The sequence below is a fragment of the Oryzias latipes genome, chromosome 7, assembly GCF_053564925.1.
Source record: "Oryzias latipes strain Hd-rR chromosome 7, Olatipes_Hd-rR_3.1".
Lineage (NCBI taxonomy): Eukaryota > Metazoa > Chordata > Actinopteri > Beloniformes > Adrianichthyidae > Oryzias > Oryzias latipes.
The window spans coordinates 29277297-29297673 of record NC_136243.1 but is presented as its reverse complement, the minus strand read 5'-3'; the positions used below and the strand labels follow the sequence as shown (position 1 = coordinate 29297673).

Here is a 20377-nt window from a genome sequence, read left to right as displayed (position 1 = left end):
GAGACCTGTTCAAGCGTGACTTTCTTTACATCAGACATCTTCCAACAACTTGTATTCCATCACTTTTTTCATTTTACATCTTTTTGACTTGCTCTTGCAGCTTTTATCTTTCTGCTCATGGTGTCATTACTGACCTTTTGAACTATAAGTCCTGTTGTCTCAAAAGAATTTATGGCGGCCCCAAGGGGCAAAATCCAAGAAAACAAAAAAACCCTTTCAAAAAGTTAGTAATGTTAAAGCTTCTATCCACTCAAAGTGAAAAAACAAAAATAATTAAACAGAACACAGCAAGCTGAAAAAAATGTACCACCACAATAGTATTGTTCTTTCCTATTTATAACTTGTTTTTTTAATTTGAAATTAAATATGAAAGAAAAATAAGATGTAACCAGGAAAAAATGGGGCCAATGTAAAAGAAAAAAGCAAATCTTTTCACCACTACTGGCTTTGAATGAGTGTGTGTGTGTGTGTGTGTGTGTGTGTGTGTGGGGGGGGGTATAGTTTGTTTGCTCCTTGCATGACCCTATCTACTTGTTTGAACTAATAAATGACCAGCTCTATGAAAATTGCGGTGTGTGGGCTGAAAAAATGAGTGGAGCACCAGGAGGCTGGTTGTGACATGCTGAACAGCAGCTGGTTTCACCTACATACCTGGACACACCTTTACTATACAGTAATTACACCAATTTAAAAAGGTAAAAAAAAGTGTCATGCTCTAAATCTTAAGTAGATTCATATCTGGTGATTTTTTTAGGGCAGGAACTATTTTGGACATGCACTGATGTCTGACAACTGACAACGATTTGTGAGGCAGGAGCGGCCGGTTTCAATGTTAAGTAATGTACAGATGCTACCAGAGGTCCTTGAGCATTGAGCTTGGCACAGCCGTCTGGCGGCAGCACGCTTCTGGTGGCAGGACAATCTAAGGTGGGAAAAAGTCGGACAAGTTCAATTACTGGAATTTTGAAGAAGAATTTGCATTGTGTCAACCAATCAGGAACTCAGCTTTGGCCCATGATGTATTGATGATGTGATCAGTGGGTCCAAAACCAACATGGAAAGGAATCTGATCGTTCTCCTCCTGAACTTAATGATGTTTTTTCTTATTCATAACAAGAGAATAATTAATAAGTCCACAAATTGTATTCCTTTCATTATGTTTCCCTCCTCAGATTAATTCGAAACAGCAAGTCGTCAAACTGGGTCAAAGAGAGAAAGAAGTAGAGCTTAAAGACACATTTTTGGATAAACAGCTCATTCACCCCATGTCAAAACAAAAGCGATGGATGCAAATTTGCCAGATGAATCACATTCTGTGAGAATGCAGCACTACAGTGGCTGATTTGAAAGTTCACTTTTGGAAAAACAAAAAATCCTTATCTCTCAGTTTTTTGGAGCTGCAGAGTATAAAGCCGAGGTTTAACAACAGGGAATACCTACATGTTGACAAACTGATGCACACTTCCTGAATACAAAGGAAAACAAATCCAAAACCAATGAACCATGTGGTGCAAGAGTTAAACCATATCCACCTCATACTGTGTGCTATGATATCTCAGTATGCGAGGCCCAGTCAATCATCCTCAGTGAGACTTAATATTTAGCAGCCAGCTGTTTCAAGAAATACAGCACTATGCTGATATTTCCTCATGAACAGTGTTTGATAATCTTGGTTTTAACTGGTGCTAGAAGTGGTTTTAGCTTAAATGAAGAGATAGAAAATCAACAGCAGGCTGTGAGACTGCAACTGGAGATGTAGGTAGAGGTGTGTTTACAGTAACCAACCCTGCCTTTGGTTCTTGGCTTCTTGTCTTCCATCCTGCTCCTCTTTCTGTTCAAACATGAAATAGTCATTAGGTGTAGTGGTAATTCAGCCCAGCCGTCACTGTGCATTAGCTAATGTGCATCAACAAAGTCTGAAGAATATATGTCTGTGTGTGGTGTGTTCATGTATACAGTATGTGAAGCTCAAGTCTGTGTGTGTCAGGATTCTGATGTGTGTGGTTCACCAAGGACTCTGGCTTGGAGAAGCAGTGTGTTTTTGCGTCATACAGTTGGCATGACATGGTTTTCTGTTCTGCAGTCGACAGGTGCTAAATAATAAAAGTGCCACGAACAAGTAGGAGTTGAGGTAAAGGCAAGACAGGAGTGCAAGAAGGGCAGACAGAAAAGACCAGAATAGAAGACTGCAAAGTAAAGAGGACTAAAAAGAAGGGTGACACAGAACAGAAGGCAGAGGTGACAAACACCTTTATCTCTCAGCTTTTCCAAAAAGCAGAAGAGCTTTGTTATTACAGAGCAGGGAAGGAGAAAAGGAATGGGTCAAGAGGGCGGAGAGCAGCACTGTAAGACATAGTAGTTTGTTGGTATTGTATGTGATCAGGGTAATTTCACCTTTGAAACCTGAACTCCAGCCATAAAGAGACAAGGAGAGGTGCTTAGTGGCAGAAAATGGGAAACAGACAAACACAAATGGGAGTGGTGCAGAAAGGTGACACATGATGTCAAGTTTCAGTCTCTGACGCCTCCAAGTCTGTAGTCCAAGCTGTGTGTGTACAGTATACAATGCATACTCCCTTTTTACTCTTCTGTGCCTTGTACCACTCACTGCACTGCTGTAGAGGTGCTTCTGGAAAAAAACAGTAAATGTTCACCTGTTTCCGATGAAGTGGATGCGCAGTGCTCAGCATCATGCTGACTTTATAATAACAGCGTGTCAACATAATGTGTCAGCTATCGGTCAGTGTTGCCTTTCATTGATCAGACTAGATCTGAGACAGCTGTACGGAGAGGCCCCTTAGTAACTCTATACCAGGGACACAGAGGCACACACCTGGGCTCAATGAATCCTGCCCCAAGGACAGCTTTGAGTGGGGCAGACTGGAGCACAGAAGTCAGTCGAGATAACCTACAGGAAGACCTAAATGCTGTTCAAAAATGTATAACTGACCACACGCCACTGCTAAGTAACCGAATCCCTGCAAACACGAGCCATTGAAGTCAGCCAAACAGCCTCTTAATGCTTGATACCTGATCTAGTTTGTAATGTTTTAATCTGATTTAATGACTGTTATCCTAAAACTGCAGCATACAACTCCTTGGAAGGAATACTTTTTTATACTAAAAGTAAAAAGAGGATTCAAACTGCACTGACTGTATTGAAGCGATTTCTGTTTAAAGATATTTTATGTCCCGCAACAAAGAAGTGAAGATTTTATTTGTTTTTGCTAAAACAATGTTCAACAACATTTATTACAAACTCTTGTGTTAATGTATAGAAGCATATTCCATTCAAGAAAAAAATCTGGTGTCCTCTGACATACTTTTTTGGATGTTCCTCCATATATTTTATGTTTTTCAAAATATCTTTTTGTGTTTTCTGACAATTTTTTTGGTGTTTATCTTTTTAATGAATGCAATATGCTTCCATATCAATCCCCCCCCCCCCCCCCAAAAAAAGACGCCCCCACTTCAACGCATTTTAGAAACTCACCCATAGTTTTTCCATCATTTGCACAAATATAAAATTATTGTTGCTGCCTTATTTTTTCCTAAAATAACAATTACATTGTTTTTTATTCCATAAAAATATAATATGCAGGTGTTGAATCATTAGCTATACTGATAATTGATTTATAATATCGTTTAAACTGAAGCTAATATAATTGTTCTCTCCAAATAAAATTACATGGGACCAAGTGCCTTCTTGTTTTTCTCCCACGATTTTACAAAATAGTGTTGCAAAAAAATTGGATTTGTTTTAAAGTAAATAAATTACCCAGTCTTTGTTGGAAATGTGAAAAAAATCGGAATATCCTTTCCTGTTTTAAGTCTTTTTCTCTTTTGGAGAAAAGAAATATTAATTTATATTATAACAGTGTGTCAAAAATCCTTGTAGTTAATGTAAATATCGGATGGATATCAATTTAAACTCAAGAAAGAGAAATTGTTTTATCGATAAGGCTTAAAATGTTGGCCTATCAGTTTTATTCAATTCAGCGAGGAATGAATACCTAATTTAAGGTAGTTTAAACGTATCAACATAAATTGTTATGCTGGAAAATGCACCAAGAGTTGCAATCCTTTGATAAAGTAATGTGTTTACAGGGCTGATGTGTTCCAGCTCTCCCTGCACTGCTTGCTGCTGATTACCTAAATCAGGTGTGTTCAGTCAGTCAGTCAGAATGTGGAAACACCTGAACCGGCTAATCAGCAGCAAGCAGGACAGGAAGAGCTGGAAAACTGGCAGGGTGGTGGATCTAGACCAGGGGGGTATTCCAGAAAGCAGGTTATGCTATCTCCCATGGTAAGTTTGAGGCTAAAAAAGTGTACAACCACCGCTTTCGGTTCCAAAAACAGAGGTATGTTACACGGTATGCTTAGTTCCCATAGCAACTCATGCTCTGAACATAACCTGGTCTGGAGTAGGTTTAGTTAAAGGTTAGTTTGTTTTCAGAGAGGTGAAGCAGCATGGCGTGTCCATTTGAAGATGATTTAGTGGATGAAGAAGCTCAGATAATACTTTTTCCACCGTGAGAGGGTGATAAGACCACGTATGGATGTTGGAAAGATAAACCTTTTTACTTCGATCTAACTTAATTATTTGCTTTAGTTAAGATAAATTAATTCTTTTTAGTTATGTCAGCTTAAAAATAACATGTAGTTATCAGACATTTATTTAACTTTCATTTAAATTAATTCAATTAAGTAGGTGCTGGCACTGCAAGGAATTGTGGGATACTACACACATATATATATATATATATATATATATATATATATATATATATATATGCATATACATTCAAACATAAACACACACACACATGCCCACAGACACCCTCATATATATATATTAGCGTAATTACGCTAACTCAAATCCGGTCTTTTGGAACCGACATACCCAGAGTAAGCAAGTTTAGGCGGATTTCAGCCAGAGTTCAGGGTTAAAGTCAGGGTAGTTCAAACATGCTTCCTGGAATACCCCCCAGGGCTGTCCTAATGTAGACATATCAACAGTTGTATGTATCTGTATCACATGTTTGTTACCTTATTAGCTCTATTTCTGACATTTGTCCTTTGCTGAAGGAGAGGCATACAATTTAAAGCAACATGCTCAGATCTAGGGTTAAGATCTGAACTTAGGTGCCATGGCTGGGTTTAGGCTTTAACTGTTGATGTTTAGCTGAGGGTTTAAGAAGGAACAATGGAAGTCAGTAAAATATCTAAATTATTACTGTTGAACAAGAGTCAGTGTGTGCAAATTTGGAGTATAAAAGAACACCAAACTGTAAGCTCTCCTTTTTCTTAGAAATCTGCCACAGTGCAAACAGATTGCAGAAACTCAACATCTTCCAAGGTATTCCATTGAGCACATGAATAATTTCCTACTGACAGTTTGACACACCAAGCAGTTCTGTGTTGTTGCTACTGAAAGCTGAGCTCTTGTTGATGTGCGCAGATGTTTGAGGCCACCTTGCCTCTGTGTGCACGTTTGTGCGCGTTGCTCAAGCATGTGAAAGCTCGCTTTAAAAGGCGATTTAAGATCTCTTTACAGCAAAAGGTGACTTTATCCTCACATGTGCTCATCCACACACAGCACATTCCTAAACTGCTGACAGCAAACACACAGTGTTGCTGAATTTCATTAATATGGCTCAGCAGGAGGAAAAATCCAGCATGCTACACTGAGCCTTGTGTGTTTTTGTGTAATTCACAAAATCACTTCATTAAATCCAAGATTTCAAATATGTTGACACTTATGGAAATGAAGTGAGCTGAGGATAAGGGGATTTGTTACCAATCCCATCTGTCATCTTCCTAAGTGGTCTTAAATCCCAGTTGGCACTGGTGGATTATACACTTGTTCTCTTGGGAGAGTAATGATCTGCTGTATGACTGAACTCATTTACAGGTCTATATTTTACTTGTACTGCTTTCTTGCCCTCTGTGAAAGCTTCGAAAAATCTCAAATTAATTGACAGAATAAAACTGTTTTCAATATGTCTGTATCGTTCTTGAAAGTTAATCAAGTCCTGAGCCATTTTTTATACTTTACAATTTGCTCAATTGATTCCTTTAAAAAACTGCCTTTCTGGCAAAGCTTGGTATCCATCCTTGAATATATTTTTCATTATTTTACACACTAATTACAAAATTGGCCAGAAAACTAAATTTGGAGTTGGAAATTTTGATTTTTTTTTTACAGCAAAAATCACAAAAATTGAGATCCAACTGTTTTTTGTTTTTTCTGATTGATCAAACATGTAGTGAGAAAATAAAAATATATACATCCAAAAACAAAGCAAAAAAAAGTTAAAACAATGTGAAAAATGTCTAAAAAAACAGGTGAAGCTCAACATCAATATTTAAGGATTTATTCCAATGGGTTTCACAATCATACATCATAACTCTTGTTATATTAGTTTTAAATAAAAAACTTTCTTGAAACCTTTGCTTTAAAATTGAAATTAGAAAAGTGCTAATACCGATGGGATTGACATATTCACCAGTGAGTTCAGAGACTGCTAAGGGTCAAAAAAGGTTTTTCCCAGGAAATAAGATCAGTATGCATACCGGTTTTAAAACCTTTTAACCCTTCTGCTATCCTATGGGGTCCAGATGACCCAATCCTTACATTGACATGTTCTCCCTACCATGACAAAGGTGGATAAAGGTGAACAGGATTTCATGTGATCGATGGACACCAGTGAAGATCACAAATCATTGAAGAAAAAAGGTTCAGAGCACTGTCTAGTGGGTCTAGATGACCCAACTCCCAACGTTAAAGTGCCTTGGATACCGCAAGGGTTAAATCAGCTCTAAATCTACCACAGATTGTTTTACAATGTGGAAAGTTTTATAGGTTTTCTCCAAAGTGATTACTCTCTATCAGATCACACAATGACTATATTATAACTTTTTAGAATCTACTTTGGTTAATGTTTGTCATTTTTTGCATTGGTTGACTTCCTGTTTTATTCTATTGTTGCTGACTCTTGTACATTTGATAAATCTACTTCCTGTTTGCTGACTCTTGTACATTTGATAAATCTACTTCCTGTTTGTGTCCTCACCTGTTTCTCATAATTATTGCAGCTGCTTTCTTTTCCAATTTGTCCATTAAATATTCAACTCAAAGACACTTTGACCTGTGGCTCAGTCGGGACTTAAACAGTCAATCTGGAGTTGTGTACCACATCGATTAATCTCCGTTACCTTAACTTTAGGCTATTATAGTTCTAACCATGTAACATGCAGATTACTGGAAGATTTTAACGCACCAAATGCTTGATTGGTCCTCTTTTTTGCATGAATGATTGCATTAATGCTCTGTCTGTGGCATGGAGATGATCAGTTTGTGGAGCTGGTTTGCTTCTGCTTATCTTTCTCTCAACAGCAGTCAGTACATTTTCCATCGAGTGCAGATCCGTCATGTTTGTTGGACAATCAAGCACAGTAACTCCATAGTCAGTGACAGCTTATCAGGCATCAAGACCTGCTGGAATATAGCAGAAGCATTTCCGTTTAGCTTGTCAGGCTGCTAGAAGTGCTCCAAGATTTCCTGGAGCGAGGCGGCATTGACTGTAATCTTCTAATAACACAGTGGATCAAAGCTAGCAGATAACATGGGGCTCACATTATCAATGGATGTGGAAACGTCACGCGGAAGATTTATCCATAAAAAGGGCTTTGGATAACTTAGCAACAGATCATGATGGCTATGGTTTAGGAAAAACTTGACACAAGGAAATGTCTAGTTTTTCATCGGTTGATGGACTGATTTCAGTCCTCACCTTTTAATGCTCTCCCAAATTCTTAAATGTATTTTGCCTCACAATCCTCTCACAAATGCATTTATCTCTGTTGGGGATTCATATTTTACCAACTGGATTCTTTCTTTCCACTCAGTTTTCCCTAACATGTTTGACTGGAGCTCTCTGTGAACAACCATCTACACTGAAAAAAAGGGAAAAGTGGGGTTGTTCAATTTACAAATACTAAACATGTTTGTTTAATATGAACAAATTATGTTTACCTTCGAAACATAATATAATCTTGAAAATCACACATAATTTCTTGCTGTGTTACTTTTATATATTTAAATCATGTTGACAAAACATGAAATAGTTATGCTTGATCCTTTGCCCCTTAATTTTGGATAAGTAAACCCCATCGGTGAAGAAGCATTCCAGGAGGAGAAACATTGCAGTCAGCCATTTTAGAGAAGCTGCAAGCACCTGCTGGCCGGAGGAGCTTAAAAAAGGTAAATTAATTTAATCTAACAAATTGATTTAAGGAAATGAACGGCGTTCATTTATCATTGTTATTTTTTCACGGGGAAGAGCTTTGTAACCCACTTTTGTCGTAGTTATCAAAGTTAAGGCTCTGCGCGCCACTTTTGTCGCTGGCGGCCGCAGCCCTCTGACGGCAGGTAGGGGGAGGTGAGCGCGGTAAATTCTTTCACGTCGAAGACAGATTCAGCGGTAAACACGGTGATTTCAAACGATGTGCGGGGAAGAGTGGCGAGTAGTTATGCCGTAGGAATTCGCTTTCGACAAAGGGGCAGTGGGCGCTCGCGGGCACGGCGGTTTATTTTTTTCCCACAGGCGAAAACCTTTGCCATGGGGGTTCATCGTCACTTAGTGGATTTCTTTTTGCTAAATTCTGCGTTGAGACCGAAATTGAAGGAAAATGTGAGAAGCTATCATTACTATCATTATTTAGTTTTTCCATGTCTCAGTCAGCTGTCAATCATTCTCCGTGCGCGTCTCGTGCACAGAATGCGTTCGGTTTGTCCAGTTTACATAGATCTTTGGTTTCAATCAGAGCTTTGTTTTCATTCTATGATGCTGAACATATTTTTCTATGGAGATTTTAGCTTTGAGAGTTTAAAATGGAGTGAAAATATTTATGTCCTTTTGGAACAAGTGTATAATGTGTAGTAAAAAGTTTACAGCCTTGGTTATAATAATGTCTGTAATACTAGTACTACTTCACAGATTCCCCCTATTTGATAAATTAATATGGTGTGACGGGGTCCCGCCGAGAAAGGATGCAGAGGAGCCAAGGTGAGGAGGATCTGTTCTTTATTGCCGACACTGATGCTACACGCAGGGCCACGCAGCATACAGCACACACTGTCACTCCTCTCCTTCACCACCTGCAGTGCTCACCTTTAAGTGGGATGCCACGCCCACGGGGCGTTGCTCTCAATCCCAGCCAGGCGGCACCACAGGTGGTAATCATAACATACAAAATACAAACAATAAAACCCGGTGTGGCCCCCCCTCGGCATCTGACGGTGCCACACCGTCACATATGGGAATCCTTTATGGGTGGGGGGATTAGCTACTCCCGATCTGCTAGTTTAGTTTTGCAGTTTCCATCTCAAAATTCGCGGGTTCTCATTAAGCGTGGTTTGAATCCTGTGGTGGGAGGGGGGTGTCAAATGTTCTTTCTGGTCTAATTTCTTCAGAATATTTTTGCAGCTATTGATTTCAAACCAATGCATGTTTAGTTAGTAAAATTACACAACAAAGCTGTGGAAGTGTCACTCTCTATATTTATTTCCTGATTAATTTACAGTGCTCCTCACACAACACTTCCAACTGCTCCTCCCTGATCATGCTGGGGTCCATGCTCCAGTCTTCACTGAGTCAGGTGGGTCCCCTTCACCATGCATTTACCATATATTATTGGAATTATTGTCTCCTGGATTGTCATCGAATCCTGAGGTAATCAAGATTGCCAGCCCTACTCTTTACACACAACTTTTATGCAGAAAGATACATACATAATAAATAATGAAATTGATGATTGATCAGTTATCCTACTACATCTGTTAACATGACACTAAGGATATAATGATTTTGTTAACCCAGTAACTATAACATTTATTGATGAGCCAAGGGTAAGAATTGTATTTTTCTGAAGTTTTCATGTGAATTTGAAATTTGTTGTCTCTTTGTATTTCAGACTGCTGAACTTCTCGCCAATATAAGCAAGTTCAGGGGTTTATTCAAAGTACAGGTGAGTTGTGTAATCTAGACGTTTTAACTAAACTTCAAATGTGAACTGTGCACACAAATATTTTCTGTGTTCTTTAGAATGAAGACCATGCAGCAATCCAGGAGGCAATCGAGGACACCACGGTGGGAATTTCCCTCCTAATGGAAACTGGCGAGGAAGAGGACATTCTCATGGTCCACATCTCCCAGGCTGTGGTGGTCGACCCACCAAGTGTCAAGAGTGGCAGTTGCCAAGGCTTTTTTGACCTTATTTACAGCACAAATCTGATTACCATCCTCATCTCAGAAACACCTTTGAGGTAATTCAAAGAAAAACTGTAATAGAGTTGTAGGGCAAAGTTGTGTCTAAGGTTTCAGGCTTAAAGAGCCGACTCTTTTAATAAAAATGACCTTTAAAAAGTTTTTCCTAAGAAGGGATTCCAGCTGTCTGCTTTGGCTCTGTTATCTTCTGTTTAATAAAAATAGCAAGCCCAATATATATTGATTTGTACTTTTTGCTACACTGTAAACATATTTTTCAAGTTTAGATAATAAAAAAGTTAAATCTGAAATTTGTGTTCAGTGTCATATGTTCATTGGACTGTAATAATGCACAAGAAAGTATTTGCTTTAAATAATAATCTGCAATTGCAATTTTATTTTTCAATTTAAATTTTATTAAAATAATTTATAAATTAAAATGAACTATGTAGGTAATTTCAAAATAATAGTTTTGCTAAATTTTTATTGTCTTTTAAATTTTTTAAAAAATTATGGTAAATGACATAATAAAATCTTGTTTGTTTCTGTAAAATTATTAGGTGCAGAAACAAAGAAGCATTCATTACGGTAGAACATGATTTTATTATGTGCAATAATTATATTGGTTCAACATGATTTTTTTGCGCGCAACCGATGTCCATGATTTTTTTATGTCAATCCAACAGGTCTTTTTTTTCAGTGTAGTGTAGCAATGACTTTTTGTAGCTCGCCAAGTGTGCTGACAACATTCTTCTGCGCTTCTGTCAAATCAGACGTCATGGTTACACAGCCTAAGCAGGTGTTTTGAGTTATTAGATGATTGGAATGTGCCATCATTGAATTTTACCAACATGCTAATTTTCTGAATAACTGAACCTTAACGTTGTGATTACCTGTAAGCCATAAAATTCAAAACGTCAAGAAATAAAGGCCTAAAACAGTTCAATCCATTTGTAATAAAAAAAAAAATGCAAATCTCCCTTTTCTAACATAAAACTTTTTACAAGATTCTAATAGTTTGTGCTGTACATAATAACATGCACTCATTGTTTTTATGCCTCTCAAGACCAAGAACACATTTATACAGTAGTGGGCCTATCACCGGATTAGCTGTACTGTATTGTCTGGTATAAAGTAATGACAACCATTTATAAAAATATTCCTCTTAGGTGTTTGCTTTATTGTCTAATTTTCCCCCCCCAAAAAACAAAACTGGCCTCTTTTACACAATGACTGCATTGTTCTTCTGTGAATTATATCCATCCATCCATCTATCCATCTTCCTCCGCTTATCCGGGACCGGGTCGCGGGGGCAGCAGTCAAAGCAGAGATGCCCAGACTTCCCTCGCCCCAGCCACTTCCTCCAGCTCCTCTGGGAGGACCCCCGAGGCGTTCCTAGGCCAGCTGACAGACATAGTCTCTCCAAAGTGTCCTGGGTCTTCCCCGGGGCGGAGACCGCACTCTTGGCAGAGAGAAAAAAAAAGTTTTTCAAAAATGTGACAGTTCAAATATGATTCAGCTTCTGAAATGACCTGCAATGGATTAACAGACCAAAATGTTTCACTGCACTTAAAAACAATTTTTTTCCCCTCTTTTGGTCCACCAAAGTAGATCGTTCTTCTTTCAATTTGTGTGGAGTGTGGCAATTTGTGAATTATATGTCATATTTAAATTTCCCACACTTGCCCCCCAGCAAACTGAGTGAAAAACGCATCACAAAATGAAATTGTCCTAAATTCCTCCAAAGAAATATCAGATGAGCCAAAAAGCATAAACAGTGAAGATACAGTGAGACCAAGCTGGCAAACTGAACTGGTTAATTGCCTAATTAACTCCATGAAGCTCCCATCAAAGAACCAATTAGCATGGGACTTTTGCAGCTGAACATGCCTAATTAGTGTTGGTGTTAAGACTCAACTTAGTAAGTATGAACTCATTAATTGTGTTGATTAATGATGCGTGAAGTGAATGAGGGACACAGAAGGATGATGTACTCCCACTGTTTCGTCTAGTTATTTATTTTATTTACCTTTTTAGTCTCACTGGAAATTCTTAAAGTATTGATAATGCTTAGAACACAGAGGTGTTTTTAAATTATTGACCCCTCATTTATAGCAGGATCCAAACAGAAAAGATCCACTTAAAATTAAAGTAAAGACCTGTGGCAGATGGCAGAATAATTCATGTACAAGGTACAAATGAAGATATATTACTTTAATGACAATGACAAATTTCCCAGACAAGGGGTCTTTCACTCCTGAAGGTAAAGCATGATATATGACACTTCATTAATTACCGTCTGGACAAAGGTCCATCCAGTTTTTGAAGATAGTTATGTGGAATTAATGTTTATTTACTTTTTAAGTGACTGTTTCCAACAGAAAAACAGAGTGTCATCAGGAAAGATTCCAAAAGATTAAAACAAAAATAATAATTTGGAGAAAACAGATTTTCCAGTTTTTCTTCAAGGTTCAGTCCCTAGCTTTTTTTTCTAAAATGTTTATCTGTCATTATCTTTTTTGCTCTGCTTTTTTTTGTCATCCAGCCCTCAGCCAGCTTGTCATGCCTTCCCTTTTTGTGTTCTGCACATGTTCTTTGACTGAGATAATTGGGTGTCTGGCCCGGACTCTCATTGAAATCGAGAATCAAAAGCAGCTCCATAATGAGAACTCGGAGGCAGCACAAAAAAAGGCATGAGGTCAAATTTAAAGAGCCTCGGTCAAGACTTGAGAGGATTCGTTGAGCCTTGATTGAAGATGTTGTGGCACAAAGCTAAAAGGTGATTTAATAAGTTAAACTAAAAATTCATGACATGCAAATTCATTGTATTCTATTCTTTACATTATTTCTGTTGTATAAACCATGGGAAAGTTAACATTTTGTTTCTAAAATGTTTTTCAGCATAATTAGCTTTAAAAATGAACTTTTTGTTCATTATTAAGCCAGAATAGGCTGTCCTTAAAAGTCATTATACCCCGTTTTAACTTAAGGCAAGATTAGTTAGAGCAGGTTTAAGCAGTCTAGTCCTAAATATAAAAAAATATTTAGAACTTTAAGTAGTTTAAAAAGTTGCCAAAATGGTATAATAAAAATCTCAACATCATCATCTTGACTTATGAAACATGCATATCAGCTCTTTTAGGTAACTTTAGTTAAGTACAAATAACGTCAATTAAATAAAAAAAAGTTTGTCTACAAACTTCAAAATACAAATTATAGATTCTTGCTATGTATGCAGTATATGTTGTGATAATTGAAGTTTATTTATTGTTTTGCCATAGGGTTGTTTCGTAGTTTAATGCTGTTTGGAAATCAAAGGTTAAAAGGTTAGGCAGATGATTCAAAAGTCTGATTTTCCAACCTACTACTACATAAATTAAGTTAAGGTGTAAGTTCTTTAAAAATAAGCTACTTTACTTGATCAGAAGCAGAAAAAGTATCTCTATTGTCCTTGTTCCTTGACTTTTATCCATGTGGATTAAGCTTAAATATCTCATGAGTAAGTAAATAATCAAAAAGTACTTCATGTTCTTGTATGACCTGCTGACCTTACATGTTCTAATGTACTTTAAGTCTTTTAGATGGATGACAGGGAAAGCAATACCAGCAACAGAAGCCACAAAGCAAAGCCCAATTTGAACTGAAATGCTTATTAAATCTTTAATTTGAAGACAAGTCTGTTTTAGATTTGCCAGGTTTGTCCAGCTCTTCTCTGAATGAATGAATGGAATGGAAAAGGCGCTGAGGAATATTTTTTTTTTATAGATTGTAAATAAGTTCAGGCATGAAGGGGTGAATAACTACAAACATTGCATTCAGTCTAACGTAGAAGTACTTTACTTTTGATAAGCAGAAAAATTAATATTTTAGGTAAAGAAATCTGGAAATAAGTTTAGCCATAATATAGAAAAGAGGAAAACATGAGGGAAAAAAGAATGATGGCTCAGGAAGGAAAAAATAGATAATTATGAGATGGAAAAAAGGTAATAACTTGTGACAAAGTAAACTGACATCCTGAAAAGTAACAGAGAGGCAAAGGGAGGAGGTGAAGTCGAACTTTGAATAGCTTTCTTTTGCTCTAAACTCTTTTTGCTTTGGACCAATGAAAACAGTCGAAGTGTTTAAATGTTGCCAGTGTCCACATTATATTCACAACTTTGCAGCCTAATATTTTCCTCTAACTAGGCCTTGGTGTAGCGGTGACCGCATATTTACACCAGTGCAAGGCACCACCTCTTTTACAGCCTCTCCTCTCCTCAAACATGTGGCAGGAGGAACGGCCTGCTGTAACTTCATCGTGGTGGCAGCGACCCATCTCCCATCATGCATCTGTCCTACATTAATAATCAAAGACACAAAAAGACAAAATAGTCACACAGTATTGCACGGGATCAAAGGGGCTGTTGTAAAAAGAGGAACCTTCATGGAGCCATGTATCATTTTCCTCCTGAGCCCTGAAGTCAGTGCATGTTTTTGTATGTTATGTCTTGCCATACACTGGAAAACCACATGCAATGTTTTTACAATGACTAGTTCCTTGCTAGGGTTAAATAAGGTTGGATGCAGCACACACATGCGCTCAGCCTTACACAGAGTTTTAAAGTTGTTGTGTGAGCAAAAAGGTCACCCATCCCAAAAATAAATAAATAAAAAATAGACACAAAATAAGACTCGTTTCGTAACTTTGCCTGAACATAAACTGAATTAACCAGAAACAGTTGCAATTACTCAAATGAACGTTAAGATTCAAAGAAATTTTCCCTGTTTAATGGTTTTGTTGGAGGTTTCTTTTATTTTTTTGAACCTTGTTTGATGCATTTTGCAAACTACTGTAATTCATACATGCCAAAGTAAAAACACTGGATTTAAAGAAGGAAGAAGACTTTTACTCACAATTCCTATACTTTTGTGAGGCGGCCATGGTGCAGCAGAAGAGCGGTCGACCACTGTTTGGAAGATTTGATTCCAACCTTCCCTCCCCATGTGTCAAAGTGTCCTTGGGCAAGACACTGAACCCTGCATTGCCTCTGGTGGTTATAGGTTGGCGCCTACAACCATCAGTGTGTAAATGTGTGTGTGAATGCTATGACTTTGAAGTGCATTGGGAATTTAAGGAACGTAGAAAAATTCTATAAGAGGATATGCCATTTACCATATATATGGGTAATGTATAATAAGACTCCTTAGTAATCTAGTTAAAAGACATTAACAAGTATTAATAATGTGTTTATACGCCCCTTATCGGACATTTATAAGAAGTTTATGATCATAATGCCTTATAAGTGTTAAAATGCTGCTTATAAAGACATTTGTTAACTTTGGTAAAGCCTTTAGGAAACATTTATAAGACATTTAATAGTATGTGTTGATGTTTTAGCAAAGTTAGATGTCTTACAAATGCCTTATACGTGTTAATAAAGTGCTTATAGGCAATTAAATAATATTATAACTGCTTAATAGTTTTTATTATTTTGCAGCCCTTCAATCTAAAGTATGACCTATGCATTGGTTACAATAAGACGATGAAGAAGATGTTAATAAATGTCTTATAAGGATGTTTTTAAGACCTGATTTTTGTAAGAAAGCAACAAATGCCAATTATTGTCTTAGAAATGTCTGATAAAGGTTTCACAATGTTAATAAATGTCATTATAGACACCCTATTAACACTTATAAGGCATAACTGATATATCTACAAATGGTAATTATTGTTTTGTGAAAGTTTTATAAATGCTTGCTAACATTAATCATGTTTTTAATGTCTCATAACTAGGTTATGAATAAATTTTGTTATAAAGCATTACTCAAAATTGTTATGTAGATTAGGTTTTATTTTAAATAAAAAAGAGTTTATCTCTTATGTTGAGTCTTTAAAACATGTATTGACACCTACGTCAGAGCGGGCTTGAAAAGTAAAATGTCACAGAACAGTTCTACCATTTAGCATTGTGCTGACAGCACACATGGTTGTGTAGACGTTTAGGAGACTGGAGGAAGTTTGGGGAGAAAAGGGGGAAAGTGGAGAAACGGTTGAAGTATGACATTGCCTATTAAAGAGATTTAAGAATGATGAATGGTCAAAGCGCAGATGCCAAAGGGGAAAGTGGCGATGAAGAGTCCCGAACCAAGCTGAGGAACGTGCAGCGAGACAGGGAACAGAACGGAGAATGTCTTAAACGGAGAATCCCACTAATGCTGAACAGATGTATGTGGAGAATCACACAAGTCTTGGTTCAAGGCTGCTAAGATTTAGCTACACACTAACACAAAAACAGAGGTCTGAAGAGGAATTCTCTTCATTCAGGGCATCCGAAAAGTTCCTATACATTTGGCAGGTTAAAAATGTGAGACAAAATAATGCAAACACACGTCACAGTTTTGTGATTATCTAAGTTATAAAAATTATTTTAAAGTAAAAATTATTTTACTTTACGACAAACGTCGTTCCATAAGTGGACGACGTTTGTCCCCTGAATGTACATATATATATTAAAAAGTGGTGCTTTATAACACAGATGGAAACTTGGAAAAGAAAAAAAACACAACAATTACAAAGAAAGAAACTTTGAGGTGAACATTTTTTTTTATCAACTGGGAGTTGGGAGAACAGGAAGACACGATCTGCGGATGTGGGAGTGATTTAAACTGTGTGCGTTGTCCAAGGTGATGAAAACATCCTCCTTTTTCTCACCAAACAATAGCATTAACCTTGGGACTACAAATTCTGTCTCACATATGACATTGAGTTCAGCTGAGACAAACATGAACAGAAAAAAACAACCTTGCCACACATAACAGATAATGTCCTAATCAGTCATATACAGTTTAAGGACAGGACAGGAGCAAAAGTAATCCAGCAGTACTTTCTCTTAATTAAGCTGGTTTGCCACCGTTTCAGGTGGGAGGCAAGAGCCAATACTGAAGAGTCACATCAACCAACACGACTACAGTGTGTTGACATCAAGGAGCTGATCTCAATTCCCTTTGCAGGAACGTGTCTTGGTTTATTACTAGATTATTTTTAAAGAAGTGTCCGCTGTGAAGACTGAAAGAAAAGCTCTGACAAGACTCTGGTTTTAAATATGGCACCAGACCAAAGACAGCCGGGTTTCTGCTGCTTCTTCACGAAACCTTGTCTGCAAAGCCAAGACAAAAATACAATAATCCTGGAGAAAATTGGCCTGCGAAGGCTTTATGTTTTATTTGCACGGGACCAACTACTTGACAGAAGTTGCATTTTGCGCCTTTTTGAAGAGACTAACTTAGACCATGTAAATGAATGTGTGTAGGTGACAGCTTAATGTCCACAGAACATTAACCAGATCCATGACGTCAGAGACAGTGTGCACCATGTTCCAGGGTCAGCACGTCTTTCTCTGTCCTTCTTTGTCGGAGCATGTACTGGAATTACATTCTTTTGTCACTAGTTCTTGCTAAAATGAAGCTGTTGCTAGAGTATTAACATTATTAACATAACTATTATTCTTTGTGTTAATTGATGGAGTTTTTGCTGTAAGGAAAAAAAAGTCTCAAGTTACAATTGGTTTTAAATCTTCCCGAAATTTTCCAAAAACCAATCAAACAGAAATGGGATTTCAGAGTGGAGCAGTGGTTAGCGCTGTAGCCTCACAGCAAAACGCCATGGTTTGAAACCTGGGTGGGACCTCTTATATGTGTAGTTCATATATGTTCTCCCCATGTATGTGTGGCTTTTCTCAGGGCATTCAGGCTTTTTCCCACAGTCCCAAAACATACTTCATAGGTGGATTAGTGGCCTCAACCCTTGTGCTATCTTAGATGACCCCACCCTTACATTGACGTGTTCTCCCTACCATGACGAAGGTGGATAAAGGTGGAAAGATTTCATGTAATCCATGGACACCAGTGAAGATCACAAATCATTGAAGAAAAAAGGTTCAGAGCACTGTCTAGTGGGTCTAGATGACCCAACTCCCAACGTTAAAGTGCCTAGGATAGCACAAGGTTAAATTGCTCCTAGGTGTGTGTGCGATTATGTGGCCCAGCAACCTGTTCAGGGTGTATACCCTGTCGACAGTTTGTTGCTGGCGACCTGTTCAGGGCGTGTACCCTGCTTTCGCACAACAGTAGCTGGGTTTTGCTCCATCAGCCCCATGACCCTAAAAGGATACAGCAGGTTCAATAGACGGATGGATGCATCAGAAATGACTCACATGTCTTTAGATAGAATAAAAACGTTCTGAGAAGTGGACTTGGCCCCAAATGTGTGCTGAGTTTGAACGACTGCAGAAAGACTACGTCTAGGTCAAGTGGAAATGTGACTTGTGATGACCATCTTTTGCGTCTTGATGGGCTTGGTGGCAGATTTCACAGAAAAAACATTGTGTCATATCATCAGTGTTTTATTTAGGAACAGTTTACAGTTTTTTAACTCAGGTTTTATATGAAGTATGACACATTAATTCATGTTTACACGACAGCTTTAAGGCAGAAATGGCAAAAATATAGCCCCAAAGTATGAAGGGAAAAGGTGGATTATACTGATAAAGATCATATTTATCTATTTTTGTAGTAAAATTTCTTGAGTTTCTGTTTTGAAATATGTCACCAGTGAAGATTATCTGGTGTTCTTTTTCTTGAATTATGGAATAAGTCAGTGCATATCTCCATAAACTTCCCTCCATATTAGTCCCCTTGACCAAACTTTCCTTTCCATTCTTCCCCTTTCTCAGCATTTTTTACAGCTGAAACTCAAACGGCCAGGTTTTTTCTCCCTTGACACGTTGGCTCTAAAGAATAGGGAGGGAGTCAAAGGAGGAGTGGAAGCAGGAGAGGAGGTACGCCAAAACAGAGAGAAATGACAGTTTGTTTGTTTGGTCAGGACCGACCATTACTTAGAGGACTCTAATCTTCGTGTACTTGGCTGGCTACTTGTAACCTCAAACAGGAGGAAGGGAGGGAACCTGGAGACACAAGTCGAGGGTGTAGAAATTATTTTATTACTATGATTTTTGGACTGAGTTGTATATTTGACCCAGTTTAGCTCCATATATAGAACAAATGACCAGGTTCTGCCTAAAATAAGAGCAGCAAAACACAAGTTATGGTCTGTAAATAGGCAAGACACACCGGTAGAAATAGAGATTAAAACAACAGCTGACTCATTTAAAAATCAGGGAACCACAAAATAGTTCAGAGAAGCAGGGCTGTACCTTAATAATGCCTCCTGTTCACCAGCTGTGACTGGACATCTGGAGTTGATGTGTTTGCCTAAATAACAGCAGGTTTTTCTAGCTTTAGTAGAGGTTGGCACCAGATGAAAATAAAGTCTTTGCATATTTCTATTCGATTATATGGAATCCACATTGTGTTTTTGGATTGCAGCATTTAAAAGAAGGCCTATCGGTTTTTGTTCTGTGTGATTCAATGCTGTTAATGACAACTGACGGCTGCTGTGACAGAAAAATGGGATCTACCATGTTCCTTTGCTAACCAAAAGTCACACCCTTGTGGTTTGTAGTGTGCAAGTGTGGATGTGTGCGTGTTTAAATAGCAGTCTGAATGACTGCAATTTGCCTCGCTCTGTCTGGATTAAATATGGACCTCCTTGTTGCTTAATGACCTTGGCCTTTAGCTGCATGCTGCTGCTGAAAGCTTTTGTTCTCTAATCGGGACTTTTTTCAAGAAGTAATAAAACCCTTAACATGTCGATTCGTTTTTTCAGTCAGTCCATGCAATGCTACACACTGCAGAATGACTTTTGCCCCCCTGTACAAAGTAGGTTTCAGCTTTTTTAGCAGAAATGCATCGAGGCAACATTTATTTTGTTGCACATATCCCTTTAGTGGGAAAAAATTAAACTTTTCTTGCTGTTGGTGAACTTTTTTCTACAGAATGATTTATTTATTCTGCTTTCCACAGGAGCGAAAGCACCATGTTGGGGTCAGTTTGTTAGCCCTGACTTTCTAATCTTTATACTGCAGGTCTTTTATAAAATTATGTGATTATTCTTATTTTTGCTAATGTTAATGGCTCTTTTAGCAGCTCTAAATGGACCAGTCCAACAAGTGTACTGCAGACTTTTTCATAACATGATAAGATTAATTTGTTATCCATGCATGCTTGGT

The 20377-nt window shown here is 37.8% G+C and overlaps 2 protein-coding genes across 4 annotated transcripts in view; both read left to right on the top strand.

Moving 5' to 3' along the window:
- Window positions 1–20377, top strand: part of sema3b (sema domain, immunoglobulin domain (Ig), short basic domain, secreted, (semaphorin) 3B) — a 106430-nt gene that overhangs the window by 21472 nt on the left and 64581 nt on the right. Inside the window, exon 1 of one of the 3 annotated variants that reach the window (XM_078949553.1) lies at window positions 4181–4306. The exons of the other annotated variants lie outside the window; for them this stretch is intronic. The gene's annotated coding sequence lies outside the window, so the exon portion shown is untranslated. Of the gene's footprint in view, window positions 1–4180; window positions 4307–20377 lie in introns of those variants that run through there. 3 annotated transcript variants of the gene reach the window in all.
- LOC144993825 (uncharacterized) lies at window positions 8131–10582 on the top strand. The gene is made up of 5 exons (XM_078949555.1): window positions 8131–8266; window positions 9003–9071; window positions 9589–9663; window positions 9979–10032; window positions 10110–10582. The coding sequence occupies exons 3-5, from the start codon at window positions 9628–9630 to the stop codon at window positions 10332–10334; spliced, it is 315 nt and encodes a 104-aa protein (XP_078805681.1). The 5' UTR covers window positions 8131–8266; window positions 9003–9071; window positions 9589–9627; the 3' UTR covers window positions 10335–10582.